Source organism: Pipra filicauda, unplaced genomic scaffold, assembly GCF_003945595.2.
Source record: "Pipra filicauda isolate LSUMZ 115617 unplaced genomic scaffold, ASM394559v2 scaffold568_size315820_pilon, whole genome shotgun sequence".
Classification (NCBI taxonomy): domain Eukaryota; kingdom Metazoa; phylum Chordata; class Aves; order Passeriformes; family Pipridae; genus Pipra; species Pipra filicauda.
In genome coordinates, this window is record NW_024104718.1 from 204,022 (window position 1) to 222,180 (window position 18,159).

Below are 18,159 nucleotides of genomic sequence, written 5' to 3' on the forward strand. Positions count from 1 at the left end.
GACAGAGCAGAGGAGGCTGCAGCCATCAGGACATCTGGTCTCTCTGTCAAGTAACAGCTTGCAGCTACGTTCTGGCTGAGGCCCTCACTGTTGGGTTCCTGTCACATCTCCACATAGCTCCCCTTCTCAGGCTGCTGGCACTGACAGCCCAGTCAAGCAGCAATCACTGGCTGCAGCCGTGGTGGCAGGGCCAGTCTCAGCGAGTGCCTCAGGCAGCTGCCATGGGAAGGCTGGCACTGGGGAGGCTTGGGGTGCCATTGGAAGGCTGGCACTGGGGAAGCTTGGGGTGCCATGAGTCAGTCAGGAGCTGTGTACTGTTTTTCTCACTTGTAGTTTCACATATTGAATCTGGTCTCGTACCTTTCCTCCCTCAGCTGAGGGCACATAGCAACCTGTAACTGTTGTTAGAGTCAGCAGGTCATTGTCAGGCCCTCTGCTTCCAGCACCCATGCCTGCAGTTCCCTACCCTCCTGCACTGCCATGGTCTGAGAAAGAAGTGGTAGTTTGGGGTTTTTTTGGGTGGGGGAAGTCTTTTTTGCTTCAATACCACATCCTACTTTTACATTTAATATCAGATCTTTGTGGTTTTTTTTTTTTATTTGGCCCCAACCAGTGCATTTTGACAATTTTTTTGTGCCTTCCCTAGCTCCTCATCTCTGCTGTAGTATGATCCTTTGATTCTTTGTGTGTGCCTACTCTTGTATTTCCCTGGTAGCCCTAATTTTTTTAATGTACTCTAAAAAACAAGCCAGTGGGCAAAACAAGGTATTTGTCTTTCTGGAGCTGCGACCATGCTCCCTGCAGCCCAGGGTACAGCCCAGCAGCAGTTGCATCCCCAGTCAGGTACCCCCTTCCTCACCTGAGCAGAAAGCAGTGCAGGCCCCTCCAGCCAGCAGCCTGTCAGGGTGAGGCCTTGTCCCCTTCTTGGCCCTGCTGCCAGGATGTCTTTACTCTCTGCAGACGCAGCTGTGATGCCATCCTCAGTGGGACAGCCTGCCACTGGTCCAGCAGCACAACATGGCCCAGCATGCAGCACTGGCTCTCCCTCAAGGGCCAGAGGGGTGCAAGGTGACCTTGGAGGACCTGCAGCTTTTGCCCAGCATGCAGGAAGAGGTCTTCTCCTAAGGGCCAGACAGATGTATTCAACAACTACTGATACACATACATGTGCACAGACACACACGAGACCTGCAGCTTTGCAGGGACAATGCTGCCTTTGAGCCAGGATGCTTTTATTGAAAAGACCCTGCCGCAGGAGTCACTTATCCCATCCCTTCCCCACCTAGTCCTGCAGCAGGAGCTGAGCAGCACCTGGAAGGAAGAGTCCTGAAAGTGCTTTTATTGGGAGGTTTATTCCTGGAAGACGCTGGATCCTGTGATGCTTGAGTCCAGGGCTGCAGGGCCAGCACATGGCAGGCTGCAGAGCAGAGCATGGAGGGAGAGCAGCAGCCAGGGCAGCAGAGAGCCTCCTTGTATCAGCCTGTTCCCTCCAACTGAGACCTTGCAGGCCTCACCACATTGCCTCCTCCAGGCAGCACAGGCATTGTGCTGCTCACAGAGTGCTCAGCAGCTCCCCACAAATAGCCTGAATGTGCCAGCACTGAGCCCTGCTACAGACACGGTGCAGCCACAGCCATGCCCCGGCACTGCCCACTCTCCCAGCTCTGTGGGGCTCTCACTAGCAATCCCTGCCCTGGCTGCAGGCTCTGCGGGCTGGCCAGGCACTGTGCCAGCACTCACTTCTCATCCTCATTTGTGTCTTTGTCCTCTGTAGTAGAGAGAGGCCTCAAAGTCCCTCTGTGTGGCCATGACAGAGTGCAGTGGAGCCCTGTTCTCCAGCAGCAATCCACTCTTCTTCCCCTGTGCTGGCTGGGCCCAGCCCCACAGACAAACACTCCTGCCACCTGGCCACAGCTCCCCTGGTAGCACTGGGGCAATGCCTGCACTGCCCCGTCCCCTCAGCCTCAGGGCCCAGAGGGGAGCAACTCCCGTCCTCCACAGGCAGCCCCCCAAGCCCAGACAGGCAGCTGAGAGCAAAGTCTGTCCCGGGCTGACACCAGGCAGGTGTCCAGTGCCACGGCTGCACCCAGGGCTTTGACCAAGCCGGTGCCCGGGGACGTGGCCACCCTCAGGCCAGAGCACTGCCCCCTCAGCTCCCCTCAGCTCCCCCCCAGCCGGTGGTGTGGCCCCCCACCCGCTCTCAGCTCCGAGCTCCGCAGCGGCGAGGGAGCGGGGCCAGGCATGCGGGATGGGCAGGGCCACACTCTGCATGCAGGGCTGGGAGCCAGCTCCAGGCACATCCCCGGACAGGTGCCCTCGGGAAAGTGGGAGTTCTGATACGTGGATCATCGCATGCTGAGTTCCAGGCTGGGCGCCTGGTGCTGCCTCTTCTTCCAAGGCCTGCTTTGGCTCTAGCAGGACACTCAGGACCCCAGACGCAGAGCTGGTGCTGCACTTACACCTCGATGATATTGACCGAGGGAGATTTCTTCTATGAGAGAAAAATTTGCTTTAAGGCCCTGCTTTGCCATGTCCCCGGGATCAGACCCCTTGGCAGAGCCCCCCAAGCCCACAACAGGCACCAAGACCAGCAGAACTCAGCAGAGCAGGGTCAGTTTGCAGTAGGGATCCAAGAGGAGGGATCTCTGGCAAGGAGTAATCAAGAAGCTGGAAAATCTGGAGGAGGGGAACTGGGGCCTTGAAGTCCCAACAGGAAGGTTCTGCTCCTGACATCCGCTGGAAACCAAGATGTGGAATCAGTGGGGCAGTCAGGCAACACAGTGAGGGGAGTTCCCACCATTGACAGAGGCGGCAGATGAGACACAAGCAAAAACCTAACACGCAGTCCCATTAGAGCATCAGGGCTATAAATCACTGTCTTTGGCAGGTAACAAAGGAGAAGTGTCAGGTGCTGAGGGAAAGTACTCCTCCCTTCCCATCCACAGCCTGGCACAACATCTCCATCAGGGTGGGGAAAGGGCTCTGGAATGACTTGTGTTGTGATAACCTGGAGTAGGCTGTGGTGAAGGCAGAAAGTAAGCAGTGACAGACCAGTGCAGGAACCACAAGAACAGCTGCCCAGCCTGTCCACTCCTGCCTGAACAGGCAGGAGCCAGACCAGTCTGGCTCAGGTGCAGGAGAAGTGCAGCCTTGGAGGGGCATGGTGAAGGGTCTGTTACAGTGAGAGGACAGAGCGGGCAAGAGCCATCCCATCTGACATATCCTGTTGTCTCTTCCAGTGTTTCTCTTGAAATCACCCATGGGGCACACACACTGCCCCGAAGAGACCAGGACTCACTGCACCCTAAAACTCCTCAGTCTTTAGGGTGAGAGCGTAAGCTGGAGTGTTTCTGTTTCTGGAGAGATTCAGAACCTGTGGAGGCCACAAGCCCCAGCAGACATCACATGCCATCCCTTCTGCCAGCCCTCCCCTCTCACCTTGCTCCGCAGCAGCCCTCCGCTCGGTCGCTCAGGTGTGCTGTGCTCTGAGGATGGCTTTGTCTTCTCCTTGTTGTTGTTGGAGTCGTTATCCTTGATGATGTCATACTGTCTGCAGAACAGGGCAATCACCGCTGCCGAAAGACAGATGGGATGAAGGACTCCCTTGAAAGATGGGATGAAGGACTCCCTCGCACTGGCCGTGCCTGCCTCCCCTCCTTGCAGCATCCCAGCTGCAGAGCAGTGGCACCCAAGGCTCCCCAGGGTGCTGCCCACCCACACCCTTCGTGTCTCAGCCTGCACCACTCGAGGCACCTCTGCACGTGGGGCTGGGCCAGTCTCCTCGGGCAGACAGGCATGGAAGTGGCCAAGGCCACTGGGGCACTCAGGACATGCTCAGTGCTCACCAAGGGCAGATGCTCAGGCACTTGGAGAGGGACAGTGAGGTCAATGAGCAGCTGGATGGGTTTTGGACTACCTCCAGCAAGGCACTAAAGTTACAGGGCTAGTGCTTGTGACTCTCACAAAAACCAGCCCTTGGCTTTGTCTGTGCAAACTGGCTGTAGAGTCAGTCACTTTGCCATGGTTTCACAGCACTCATCTCACACAGCATGTCCCACACCTGGGGACCCTGGACACAGGAGTATGGAGTGATGCCCCCAGCTGTGACTGTGCTGGTCAAACTCCAGTGTGTGTGTGATAACACACAGGCACACACAGAGTGGGCCTGACTCCTCCCTGTTGGCACTCTGACACACCAACCTGTGCCACGTTGTCTTGTATTTTCTTCCAGTGCACTAGAAAAGTGTCAAGGACAGGAAAAGGAGAGATTCCTGCAATATACCACTACAAAATCCACTTTTCCTGGGAAGGGAGTAGGGGACCAATGACTTCCCATTCATAGCAGCTGCATGTGACTAGTCAGGAGCTGACTTACCTACTAGGCTCCCATGCTTCCAGGGCAACCTGCTGTCTGCTGGAGCACTAGCCTTAATCATGCTGTACAGGAGCACATCACCTACCTTGCAGCTGCACCAGCCAGTGCAGCAGTGTTCTCAGATGTCAGACACACTAGCTAAGGCCCAAGCAACACGCCCGCTCGTTACCGTCATGTGGGATGCTCCCACCCTGAATTCTGGGTCCCACACTGTTTCCTGCTCTTCCACATACTCCAGGCCATGATAGCTGAGCAGTGGCTGTGGTTGCTCCTTTTACCCCACTGGCTCTATCTCCTACAGAGATTCAATGGACTTACTGGAAAGGATGCCAGACCCACAGCAATGTGCCTCTGCACTCTCTTGAGCCACATCCTCTTTGTGCATCCTGGATGGATTGCACCTCTGCCCCAGCCCACCAGAATGCTGCTTGTGGCACTCACCGGCCCACATGAGCAGCACAGCCACAATGATGATAATCTCGCCTGTCTGCAGCTGCCGGTCTTTGTCCAGCCCTTCCATGGTGATGTCACCTGCAGAGAAGAGACCCTAGGCAGGGCTGGCAACAGATACCCTCGCACATAGCAACACTGGAGGATCTGAGGAACTCCAAAGGAGAGAAACCCACTTCCCCCAAACAAGGATGGGTGTGGGATATCCTCTCTCCTGGCTGGAGAGAGGACATACATCCTATGGCTTTCCTGTGTCAGATTAACTATCCTTGCTACAAAGGCAGTCAGTCATTCCAACAGCTTGTTTGCGTTCACATAGGGACTGCACAATGCATGCCAGTAATCACTGAGATCACTCCCTATGCAGGGGCCAGGGCAGGTCAGGAAGGCTCTCAGCTGAACAGAAAAGTTCTGAGGAAAGTCAGCCATCTGCTTGCCCTACCATACTCAAGACCCCCTCTCATACTCAGTGGTGGAGACAGACTCCTGTGCCCTCTCTGGGCATCATCTCTTGGAATATCTCTCATGGGCCAGCATGTAGGCAACTCCAAGGCAACAGGGACATGGGTCAGAAAGGAGACCGTGGGGCTCTGTCATTTCTCCTTTGGTAGAATGCAGGCTGGATGATCTGAGACCCCGTTCAGTATTGGCTTCCTACAGGCAGCAGCTGTGCTGGCCACAGTCTGCCAGACCTGGGACAGGAGGTGCCAAGACCTGGGACAGGAGGGCTGCAAACCAGGGCTTGGGGACATTACCAGGGCCACAACGGACAAAGCAGCAGCCTGTACAACCCTGTGTGTCCCCAGCCTGCTGCTCAGGGCAGCGCCTTCCTCACTGGCTGCTGAATCCCTGCTTGTCTGCTGTGGAGACCTCCAGGTGTGGCCCCACCAGCAGTGCCTGGACAAGCCCGAAGGAGCTCACCTTGGTTGGAGCTGTTAGAAGGCAGGCGGTCAGTCTCCTTCAGGGTGCGGAAGTGGACGCGCTTGCTGGCCTGGCTCTCCCCATACAGGCCGATGCTCTGCACCTGGATGATGTAGTCGGCATCCTCTGCCAGGTCCCACAGCACGCAGGCACGGTTGGTGGTGTTCACCTCCCGGATGAAGCGCTGCATCTGCCCGTCCTGCCGCTGCCAGAGGGAAGAGCTGTCAGCCCCCAGAGGCTGCTCCTGGTTGCAACAGGCACAGTCCCCAGGTTGCAGGGCTGTGCTGGGCACACTGCCCTCATTCCTTCCTTCCCAGGCAACCATCCACCCTGGGGTGGGCCAGGCTGGCCAGCACTGCGCTAGGCAGCATCCCTGCATGGTTTGAGGGCCAGGTGTCTCTCTGGAGAAGCCACTGTCACCCAGGGCTGCGCAGGTGGAGCAAGCAAGCGAAGAAGGGTTATGTCATGGCTGAAGCAAGATCTTTATCCAGAGAAATCACAGAGAAGCTACTGGAGGGAATACTCCCAGTGCAGCCTGCGGTCTGCTGCCTCCCACCAGGATGGATGGCTCCGATGGGGCGCCCTGGCAGGGGCACTTCAGCAGCGCAGGTGCCCTTGGGCAGGTACCAGAGGAGCCTCAGGCTGCGGAAAAAGGGATGACATAGGAGCATGCTGGTAATCAGTGTCCCCAGCCCCCTGGGGACAGAGCCTGGATACCTGCTGTAGGATGGCGTAGCCGATGACCACATCTCCTTCTGGGACATCCCAGGAGACTGTGGCAGAGTTTGCCTTCAGCTGTGTCACAGTCACGTTGACAGGGGATGGTGGCCTGTCTGGATGAGCCAGGCACGGAGCAAGGCGAGGCATAGGAAAGAGGCAAAAGAAGATGTCTTAGAACAGGCACTCATCCCTGCCCACCACCATGGGGCCTCTCCAACACCTGCCTGTGGCAACATGTTGGCCAGGGCTACAGGGAGCAGCTTCCCTGGTGAATCTGTCCCCAGGAGAGGAGTGGCACAGCGGGTGCATGAGGTTGAGCCCTGCCAGCCCGCTGCGTGTGAGGAGTGTGCAGGCACAGAGCTCTGGGACTGTCCTGCGGATGGGCACATCACGGATCCTGGCACACCACCTAGAAGTGCGTAGGAAGCAGCCCAGACACAGCAATGATATACTGACTGTGACAGAAAAATGGGGCAGCTTGGAATAAACACACTCTGCAACTCAATCTGGCCATTTCCCCTGCCTGGCATTACTCCTTGCTCCAGGGTGTGGAGGAAAGGCCAATGCTGAAGGCAGAGCTGGCTGTCCCAGCAGTGCAGTGCCACTGGTTGCAAAGCTGGCAGCAACGCTCAGCCGTTGCTGTTCTGCACAAAGCTGACCTGACTGACCATCACCACTTTGAGATTTCACAGCACTAAGAGCACGGCAGGACCCTACACAGTCCTGCACACAAAGCCAAATTTTGTCTTGAAATAACACACAGTAGCACATGAAAGACACTGAGGCTGCTGTTCGTGTGTCCTGACTCTCGTAAACAAGTCAGTGTTGTTCTACAAGCTGCCCATGTAGCACAAAGTCAGCATTGTGATTTATACAGACAGAAAAAGAGCCCCAGAAGGCACCTGAGAACAAGAGAAAGGTCAGCTGTGACATCAACAACAACCCCAGTCAGAGTGACAAGGAAAGGTGTTTTCTGCAGGCCAGCTATTTTAGTGCATTCATTCACATCTGCAAATACCCAGCTCCAGATCAAACCAGGAGAAGGCTGTGGTTCCCACTCTGAGAAATTCAGGATTGTGGTCTGCCAAGGGCAATTAAAACAGACAGGAGAGCCCAGAAAATATGAAAAATTGTTCTCAGAGAGACCATGAGACTGAGGGTATCTCCAGAAGTTTGACACACCATCAGGAGAGAGGGTCACTGGAGACAACATGAACAAGGATATCACAGGGTTCTGTGCTTCTCTTTCAGAACAGGAGTCGGGAAAACTGGAAAAGATTCAAAGATACACTCAAATATCCTTTATCCCACAAAGAATGTCTCTCTGTAGTTTTGCCAGCAGGGATCTGGTTTATCACTAGCCTATGAGAGGGAGCCCCTGAGCCATGTCTGTATCCGTGCACTCTGCTTTCCCATACGCCATCAGCAAAACAGGCTGACCAAAGCCACCGTCTCAGCCCTGGCCACTGCCCAAGGTGTATGTACTCTGTGGGCACAGGAGCTGAGCTCCCTGCAGATGGAATCATAGAATCATTAAGGTTGGAAAAGACCTCCAAGATCATCAACTCCAACTTTTGACCAAATAACCCCATGCCCACTAAACTGTATCGCAAAGTGCCATGTCCGGTCATTTCTTGAACATTTCCAGAAGTGGTGACTCCACCACTGCGCTGGGACCCCTGTTCCAATGCTTAACCACTCTTTCAATGAGAAATTGTTCCTAACATCCAACCTGAACCTCCAACTGGTGCAACTTGAGGCCATTTCCCATTGTCCTATCACTAGTTATCTGGGAGAAGATCCTGACCCTGGCCTAGCTCCACCCTCCTGTCAGGGAATTGTAGAGAGCAAGAAGGTCCTCTCTGAGCCTCCGTTTCTCCAGGCTGAGCCCCCTCAGCTCCCTCAGTCACTCATCAGACTCGTGCTCCAGCCCCTTTCCCAGCTCCATTGCCTTTCTTTGAACACGCTTCTTTTCTTTCTTGTCGTGAGGGGCCTAAAACTGCCCCCAGGACTGGAGGTGCCTTACCAGTGCCCAGCACAGGGGGACAGCCACTGTCCTGGTCCTGCTGGCCACAGTATTGCTGACACAAGCCTGTGTGCCCTTGGATTTCTTGCCCACCTGGGCACATGCTGGCTCATGTTCAGCTGCTGTTGACCAGCACCCCAAGTCCTTTTCTGTTGGGTCTGGTCTGGTTTTCCACCCCAGCCATGGCCACTGTCAGGTGAGCTGCACAGCTCACAGCCCAGCTGTGGCAGCACCCTGTCAGCTGGCAAACTACCACTCCCCCGTGCTGTCCCAGGCACAGGCATTTCAAAGTGTGGGAGTATGAGGGGCTGCACGGTTCTGCTGGCCTTCAGGCGTAAGAACAGTTGTCCTACAGCACCACTGTGCTAGCAAACATAGTGGGGTCAGAACAGCCCAAGAATCCAGTGGTGGAGATTCGTTCGAGAACTGATTTGATCTACACCAACCAGGATGTGTCCAAACCACTCTTGGGCATGGCCTGGGAGCTAGCACGAGCCAGAAACCATTCCTGGCGGGAAGCACTGATGTGCCCCCCTCTTTGGAACTCATGAGCTTAATACTATGGATGTGACCAAACCCTGCCAGCTGGCCTCGGGACAAGAACAGGACATGGTGCTCCACAGGATACATCTACAGCAATAAATTAGGGGGCTTTTTACATCTAACAGAATTAAAAAGAGTCCTGAACATGCGCAATGGGGGCAACTGGACTCCCAGCCTTTAAGTGTATGTGAGGAAATTAAAGACAGGGTCTGACATCTCTGTGACACAGAAGTTTGTGGATGGAGCTTGTAGCAGGCTCCCAGCTCTGCACAAGAATTTTCTAGGCTTCTGCAGGGAGCCCAGCCTGGCCCAGCCCAGGTTTTTGGGCTGGGGATGCTGAGACACGGCCCTGGGACTGTCACTCGATTATTTGAGAACAAAGGCACTGCACTGATTCACAAGCCATGCTGCTGGGTCCACCTGGGGCTGACAGAACTGCTCCAGCTGTACTTAGCCAGAGCTTGCACAGGCCCCGTGCAGAGGCAACACTCACTGGTAGCAGGAGGGTGAGAGGATCCGGGGGCACAGCAGAGCCACAGCACACGGCTCAGTGTGCCAGACCTCATGCATCCCAAACACACCTGGTGCAGCCTCCAGGCCAGCAGCCCTGAACCTCTGTGACAGGAGACCTGGTGTCCAGGCTGCAGTTCTGCATTGGAAAAAACAGTGTTCCTTTGTCAGTTTGACACTGAGCGAACTGCAGAAAATACATTTCTGAGCACACGGGATTTGCACTCCTGGCAGAAAAAGATAAGACAGGAAGCCTCAGAAGTCAAAACTTCTGAGAAGTTAACCCTAGATACACAGGACAATGCTTAATCCAAATGACCTCTGCTCTGCAGCCAGGCTGGGAGAGCTGTAGTTGTTCAGCCTGGAGAGAAGGCTCTGGGGAGACCTCAGAGCCCCTGCCAGTGCCTAAAAATTCCAAGAGAGCTGGAGGGGGACTTTGGACAAGGACCTGGAGGGACAGGACAAGGGGGAATGGCTTCACACTGACAGAGGGCAGGGTTAGATGGGATATGGGGGAGAAAGACTTGCCTGTGAGGGTGGTGAGGCCCTGATACAGGTTGCCCATAGAAGCTGTGGCTGCCCCTGACCGGGAAGGCCAAGTTGGATGGGGCTTGGAACAACCTGGTCTAGTGGAAGGTGCCCTTGCTCACGGCAGAAAGGATGGAATTAGACAGTCTTTAAGGTCCTTTCCAACCCAAACCATTCCAGGATTCTATGATATGCAAGATGAGACCTCACTGAAAGTTGTTACAACAAGACCTCCAAAGGACAAAGCTTTGTGTATGGTCCCCACATGGCATCTAACATCGTCCAGCCAGCTCTGCAGCTGAGGTCAGAGTAGCTTCATGCCAGAGCTGTTACCATAAAGATCCGTGAATGCAAGGGCTCCAAAAGACATGCTCTCTGATAACCACGTTCTGGCTATAAAGCCAAGCTGGGCTCTCTGGGAAAAGTGTGCCACTGTTTAGCCTTGCTCAGTGCATTAACCACTAATGATTCTGCATCATTTATAAGTTGTCCAGCTTCACTTTTTATTAAAGCTGTATTACAAAAGGGGCATCCCACAGAAAGCACAGTCACTTACTTAAGGCCTGGCGCAGGTTTTGTCCTGCCTGTACAGCAGTGTGCTCCTTTTAAGCCTGATTAAGGGGTGGGAAGACCTGGGCTGTGTGCAGAAGCCATAGCACTGCAAGCCTGCATTTGGGCACCAGGAGGGATGGCTGGTGGGCAGTGGGAGGGATGGTCAGTCGGTAGCTGGGCACGGGACTAGATCTGCCACACAGCCCGGCTCCATGGGTTAGCAAAGGGGCTGGACAGATACCCCTGACGAGGGATGCTGGCAGATGTGGTGCTGCAGAGGGACGGGGCATAGCTCCATCGGTGCCCTCCTCATCCTGCTGTGACATGGAGAGGGGATCACCCCTGCCCCTCGGCCCGTGCCCTTGGGGCTACGGCTCAAGGGCACCCAGATGTTTGCCCAACTTACTGCTGCAGCAGGGAGTAAGCACCAGACCGCACATCTAAAAATAAGTGGCCCCTTTTTAACACCCCTGACTGCATCTCTTCCTGAATCCGTCAGCACGTATCTTGCAAGGAGACGGAAAACACGGCAGAATGTAGCAGAACGCGTCTGGCACTCGCAATTCGATTTAATATCTCAGTAACCTGACGAGGGGCGAACTGACAGCAGGAGGCGGCTGCTGACAGCGAGTCATCCCGACGAGTCAAGGGGCACAAGGACAGCGGTGCTCTGGGTGCACTGAGCTCGGTGTCCCGGCGAACACCGGCAGGAAGGGACAGGATCCCTGCCAGGCGGGGCCGGCCGCAGCCCGCCGCAGCCCGGAGCGTCTCCTCCCGGGGCAGGAGCTCCGCCGGGGCAGGACGGGCTGCGGGGGCCGCGCTCCGCGGGTCACGGAGCGCCCGCGGCGGGAGTCCCCGGGAAGGGCAGCGCGGCCGCAGCCGTCCCGCGGGGAGGGGACACGACACGGCCGAAGGCACGGAGGGCTCAGGGGCCGCGGCGTCACGGGGATGCCCGAGGGGTGCCCGAGGGGTGCCCGGGGTCTGCGGCCAAGGCCACGCCGGGGACGGGGGGAAGACCGGCGGGAGAGTCCGGGGGGCCGTAGCCCACGGCAGGGGCGGGCGCCCGCCAGGGTCCCCCCACCCGGGGGGCGCCAGGTCCGCAGCGACGCGTGGCCCCGGTGCCCTCCCGGCCCGGCCGCACTTACTGGCTCGCACGAGGCAGAGGTCGCAGCCGAAGAGCACCAGGACGGGGCTGAGCAGCGCCGAGACGCGGGCCATGGCGGCAGGGGCTGCGGTCCGGCCGGGCGGCAGCCCTGGCACCGGCCCGGCTCCCTGCGCCGCGGGACGGAGCGGGGCCGAGCCCCGGCCGCAGCGCGGGGGGGGCGGAACGGCCGCCCGGCCCGGCCCGCCCCCGAGCTGCACCGCAGCGGCTCCGGCGCCGCCTCCCAGCCGTGCCCCGGAGCGGCCGGCGCCGCCCCGGCCCCCCGAGCCGTACCCCCAGATCACCAGCACCGCCCCCCGAGCCGCCCCCCCAAACCGCCGGTACCGCCCGCACCTCGTGCTGGACCCCGGGAGCCACCAGCGCCGCTCCCGGTATCGTTCTCCGGAACCCCCCGGTGCCCCGCCATGCTGCACCCCCAGTGACTCCCAGCGCCCGCTCTCCCCGTGCTGGACCCCCAGTAGTTCCCAGCAGCCGCTCTCTCCAGCGCGAGAGGCTCCCAGACGTGTCCTGGGCCGTGGGGCCATGATCGCACCTAGTGAGCGCCGTCGGCTCACTGGTGTCACGACTGCTGGGCACTGATAGCTGCCGACATTGGAGCTGATGCTGCAGCACAGTCCCACAGCTCCTCTGCAGTTGGGGGTGCTCTGGCCCCTCCAGGGTGCTGCTCCATGCGCACATGAAGACACAGGCATGGGCTGTGTCCCATTCCCAGGAGAGGCAGCACTGGGCTAGTGAAGTGGTAGGGAAATAAGAAAATGAACCCAAACCATCCTCTGTTGCCTCACAGCGGTAACTTACAGGAAGGAGAATCTTGGTGGGAATCTATGGTTCCAAGGGGTTGCTAAGGTGGCTCAGCCTAGCTGTGGCTTTGGGCAGACTTGGGGGCTCCTGAGGCTCCTCCCTGCCCAGCTGATGTCCTTGGCTGCAGCCTGCATTGTCCTGGTCATGTAGCACAGCTGGAGCCAAATAGCAGTTTAGACCATGCCCTGGATGAGGTCAGCCCACAGCAAAGGTAAATCAGTGTTTGCATGTGTGCAGATGTGGGCACATACATGCATAGTTCAGTGCACTGAGGCCCCTAAAAGTATTTCCTGGTCACTGCAGGAGGTCTTTCCTAGATACAGGAGAATCAGTCTGTGCTTTGGGGAGAGCTGTGGAAGACCAAGGTAGTTGTGGGAAGGATTTAATCTGCAGTGTCTTTGTGCAAGGGACAAGTTCCAGCCAAGTGGACATTGAAGCCTAGCAGGACTTATGTTAACTCTGCAGCTCCATGGCAGGTTGGATGGTCAAAATGGCCCCACCTAGGTTGTTTAATGCTGCTTTTCGGGCACTCTTCATGCATCAGGAGCCTGCCTCCTTCCTGTGCTGAACTTAATTGCTGCTGCAGTCCACAGTGGTGGGGAGCAGGGTGAGCCAGCTATTGCTTTCCCAGTAGAGTCCTGTTAGAAGGCTCCTTCTCCCGCTATCTGCATGCTGGAGAGGGAACTTCAGGAAAGACAAGAGTAGACCTGGCAACTGCAAGAGGTTTTACAGGAACAGATTACCAGTTGTCTCTTCTCTGCAAGACCCATTCTCACTTGGTCACTCTGATAACCACATGGTTAATGCAGAGCTAGCTGTTGATGTTAATGTTAACTGCTCCATGGCCTGCCTACCAGCCAAGGATCCCTGGCTTGCCCAGCATTGCTCTGGCCTGCGCAGGAGTGCTCAGATAAAGAGGATGTGACAACTTTTAAAAGACGTTATTTGGAAAGCTCAGTACTGTCAATTTTAGGTATCAGTGGGTAATGATTTTTTTTGACAGCATTAGCACTGTGTGACAGTTTATTCTGCGTCCCCCCAAAGCCACTTGCAAGGAGTTTGGTTTCTATGTCCTTTCCCTAGGACAGGACAGGCTTCAGTAGCCCTATTGCTCGGACAGGAGGAGAATCATGCTGTGATTGGGAAATTTTGTCTGACCACCCTGAGTAACCACTGTTGGCTGAATGGCATTCCCAGGCTTCACACACTCTGGATCAGTTGTGCTGGACACAGGGAAGGACATGCTATGCCACCCAGGACAACTCTGTGAGCCCAGGAACTGTGCACAGGGAGAAGCACGGTCTGCTTTGGGAGAAGGGGACACACATCTGTATTTGTGGGTTCAATCTATAAATAATAAATACTGAGAGAGCAAACTTTCCATACACATTTAATTATCATTTGAGTGTTTGGGGTTTTGGCCGGGCAAAATTCAATTTGCAATCACAAATCAGGAACTAAAACATCTAAATTGTGTTATATGCCTTGTGGTGCCTTGTACTTGGAATTCAGTGGGGAAATCCAGCAGCGGGTTTGAGATCCCATCCTCACCTCTGCAGCCTGGGCTATGGGCCCTGGAGTCCCAGCCTGCCCCAAGCAAATGTGAGGTTCTTGGAGAAGTGCTGGCAGCAAGGAAATGTCCTGACCACGATGCAGGAGTCTCCTGTATCTGCATCACATCACCCTGCTGTCGTCTTCCTCTGCCCAGTACTGAACACACTGGCAAGGGCTGCCAGCACCTCTGGAATTGACCTCTGTGTTTATGTCCATGGCACTCTGGAGCTGGGAAAGGTTTGGACTGATGATATACCTGTGCAGAATCTGCCCCATACTGTGTAGTGTATGAATGTTATTGATTAAATGAAACCCACAAAGGATGCGTGGATTTTTTGTCCCTAATCTAAACCTTAGTCAGCTTTTAACTAGCATGAGGTGGCATTTACAGATTTATGAAAGGAATTAACATGACGTGACCTGCAATAGCTGGGTCCTGGACCTCTCTGACTGTTCCCTTCACAGGACACAACACTCCTGGAATCATTTCCCCCAAATCAGCAAGTTTATGGAATGTGCAAATCTCTGTGTCCTCCATTCCTCTCTCTGACACAGCAAGTCTGCACGAGTCCAGTTCTGCCTGTGTCTGCCCCTAGAGAGTGGCAGAACGGTGCTGTCCCCATTGAAATCCTGGCTGCAGAGCCTCCCATGGCCAGCTGTGACCTGACTGTGCCTATGGAAGCAGCTGGCAGCTGCTGCTGTGACTCAGGTGGCCTTTTCCAGGTGAGCATTTTCCTTCAACCTGCTGCTGGCTGCTCTAAAGGAGGGCTGGGGAGCGTGCACATGCCAGACCTGCCCCGGTACTGCCAGAGCCCACCTCCCAACCGGTCCCATGCCTGCCTACCATGTCTTCTCACTGGGGTTGCCGTGGCTGCTGCTCAACTGTTGCCATGTTCACTGGAAGAAAACATCCAAGGTTTTTGTGAGGGTTCATTCCCATCTACTCAGCCATGTGCGTGTGCTGGCTTCTGTATCCTATTTCTCCTCCATGGAGGTGGAATTAATTCATTGATTCCCTGTGATAATAATAATGGAGGGCAAAGGTACAGCAAATCACAGATATTTCCTGTAAAGCTGCTACAGGAAAGTCCTCAGTTGCCCAAGGAATGGGCTCAGACCCATGACCAGGCTGCGGATATGAGCACTTTGAGACTTTATGAACTTTATAAAATGTGGAGAGCCACTCTGCTAATCATTAATATCCACTAACCATTAATAGTTCCTGATCCTCCTTTTGTGTTTATTTTGTGATGGCATTTTTTTTAACCATCCGATGCCAAATTGGATTTGAGGAATTCAGTATGCCCAAGAACTGATATTTATATTTTTTATTATCACAGGGTATTGTGAAGTCAAGAGTTCTGCCATGTAATTATGTGCAATGTGAAAAGTAATTTATTCTGTTGCATTTAGACCAGATGCCCAATTATTTCTTCTGGCGCTTCCTAGTTTCTATTGTAAGAAACAGTTAATAACAGTTTGCTGTGTATCTGCACTGCACCATCTGTGACAGGGCAGACTCTGGTCATCTTTCACAGCTGATCATTTCTTTATACCCTTTTAAGATGGGACAACTAGACACCATCTGGTGTTTGAAGTGTGGGTTTCCTGTGTGTCAATGTATTGATAACAGTGTTACCACTCAGCCCTTTCCCAGATCATTTATACCACATGAAAGCAGCAAAGCTGTACCTTTTCAGTCTGGTGAAGCTGAAAAAGGATCTAACAGGTCTATCAATAGCAAAAATATCCAGTACTGTCATGGTCAGTGAACACACAACTGATGCAAGTTCCTGAGCGGCAATATCAAAGCCCACCCCTGGGGAAGAAGTTTATTTGTTATTGCTCAGATAAATGCACAAAGCACTGAATGTGGGGCAGAAAAGCTAACCCCCATCAGCAAGACAACGAGGAGCACTGGGCAAACACTGCACTCCAAAGTGAAAGCTGCTCTGCAGTGACCAGCTGCCATGCAAAAGGAACTGTCACACACCTCCGTAGTGGGCACACAGCCTGCCAGAAACCTGGTCTGGCTCTGATGCCTGATATTCTACCTGGTAGTGCTGGTATCTCTTCTGGGGTTTGATGTCCAGCCAGGGGCTTTCTCCCTCCTTCAGGGAGGGAGAAAACTCACCTGGGAATTTGTGCTGGGATGACTCTGGCTGGACACCGGCTGCCCATCAAAGCTGCCCCATCACTCCCCCCTCAACTGGGCAGGGGAGACAAGATATAATGAAATGCTCATGGGTTGGGATAAGGACAGGGAGAGCTCACTCACCAATTATTGTTATGGGCAAAACAGACTCAGTTTGGGGAAATTAATTTAATTTATTACCAGTCAAATCAAGTAGGGTAATGAGAAATAAAACCAAATCTTAAGATCTTCCCAACGCCCCTCCCTCCTTCCCAGGCTTAACTTCACTCCTGAATTCTCTCCCTCCTCCCCTCAGCGGTGCAGGGGACAGCGAATGGGGTCAATTCATCACACCTTGTCTCTGCTACTCCTTCCTCCTGAGAAGGAGGGTCCTCTCACTCTTCCTGTGGTCTTGCATGGCCTCCTCCATGGGCTGAAGGTGGGTCTCTGCTCCCACATGGACCTCCAGGGGCTGTAGGTGGGTCTCTTCTACCGCTGGCCCCCCATGGGCTGCAGGAGCACATCTGCCTCACCATGAGCTGCCACAGGGACTGCAGGGGGATCCCTGTTCTGGCATTTGGAGCGTCTCCTCCCACTCTTTCTACACTGACCTGCAGGGCTGCAGGGTTTTGCTCTTACATACCCTCACTCCTCTCTTTGGCTGTTGCAGTGGTGGGTCCATCTTGGGGTTGGTTGGCATTGGCTCTTTTGGACGTGGGGATGCTTCTAGAAGCTTCTCACAGAAGCCATCCCTGTAACTGCCCCCCCCCCCCCCAACCTTGCCACACAAACCCAATACAGAATCCTTAAGAGGGAGTTTTGGGAAAAGCAGCTTATGGTGAAAGCCTAAATTAGCCTGGGTTGTTTAGCCTAGAAACTATGAAACCGAGGGGGATGTGCTGACAGCTTCTTTTTAAATGCCTGGCAGCTGCCAAGCATGCAGCATCACTGCTGCAGAGACTGGAATTGTCTGTTCTGTGTCTGGGGTAGGACTTGAGCCTGTGTTGGCCTGGCCCACGTGGAGAACAGGGCTGGTTGCTCCTCTCAGTGTGAGACTGGGGGATGCTGATTTGGTTTCCAGCCTCCTCCCTCCACCTTGAGGGTTGTCTTGCTGCCTTTCCCCTGACACCTCCTCCCTGGCATTGCTTCTGACAGGGCCAAAGTAATTTGCCATATGCATCGCTGATGCTGGGATCTGCTCTCTGTGTTTGCTTGCGCTGATTGTGCAGCTGTTTCCGTAATCTGGGAGCAGAGGTGAAGTTCCCAGAGAAAGGAGAGAGTACATGGCCGCCAACCATCCTGGCTCTGCCACACACCTCTGCTCAGCGCAGTGCTGAGCCCGCCTGTGCTGCTGTGCAGTGCTCACAGGGACATGTGCAGAGCCAGGGGGGCGGGGAAGGAGGGGAAACCTGTGCAAAGCCTGTATCTCCCTGGCCTAGGGCAGGGAGCTGTCAGGGACATGGGACAGTGAATGAGGCACTGACTGGGCAGCCCACGCAATGGATTGGCACCGGCAAGTGCCAGGCATGGCAGTGGTGTGGTGCCATGGAACCTCCATCTCCTGCTCAGGCACTGCCTTAGAGTAGCTCTCACATGAAAGTGGCTGGTGATGAGAGCTGGCCGGGGACATCAGAGACCAGACTCCTTTGTTGGGTGGCAGGGACCCAGTCACCCTGGCTGGAAAGGGCAGGCTTTACCAGGCTCTGTGGGTTGGCTTTGGATCTTTGAGCCACCCACTTGTGTCAGGGATGTGACGTGTCCCTACAGCAGGCAGTGGGCTCCGATCTGGTGCCTGGAGCCAGTGCCAGTAGGCTTGAAGTGTCCTCCCTGATTTGCCTCTGCTCTGCATAGAAACAGTTCTGAGGCAGGGGCCAGGGCCAGGG

At 55.1% G+C, this 18,159-nt stretch overlaps 1 protein-coding gene and 1 long non-coding RNA gene across 5 annotated transcripts; one reads left to right on the plus strand and one right to left on the minus strand.

Annotated features, from left to right (window-relative positions):
- Positions 1–1,195: 1,195 nt before the first annotated feature.
- FNDC4 (fibronectin type III domain containing 4) lies at positions 1,196–11,961 on the minus strand. 4 transcript variants are annotated; one of them, XM_027749492.2, is made up of 6 exons: positions 11,771–11,961; positions 6,464–6,579; positions 5,747–5,951; positions 4,817–4,906; positions 3,439–3,572; positions 1,196–2,491 (listed from the first exon to the last, which is right to left on the minus strand). In XM_027749492.2, the coding sequence occupies exons 1-6, from the start codon at positions 11,841–11,843 to the stop codon at positions 2,456–2,458; spliced, it is 654 nt and encodes a 217-aa protein (XP_027605293.1). In that variant the 5' UTR covers positions 11,844–11,961; the 3' UTR covers positions 1,196–2,455. The 4 variants fall into 4 exon arrangements, with proteins under 4 accessions (XP_027605293.1, XP_027605294.1, XP_039243408.1 ...); XM_027749493.2 differs by having other exon boundaries at positions 1,196–2,488; positions 11,771–11,932; XM_039387475.1 differs by lacking the exon at positions 1,196–2,491 and adding an exon at positions 2,498–2,736 and having other exon boundaries at positions 11,771–11,932.
- Positions 11,962–12,672: 711 nt separating this feature from the next.
- LOC114002998 lies at positions 12,673–13,964 on the plus strand. The gene is made up of 2 exons (XR_003546077.2): positions 12,673–12,799; positions 13,672–13,964. It is a non-coding gene; the product is annotated as an uncharacterized LOC114002998 (long non-coding RNA).
- Positions 13,965–18,159: the final 4,195 nt, after the last annotated feature.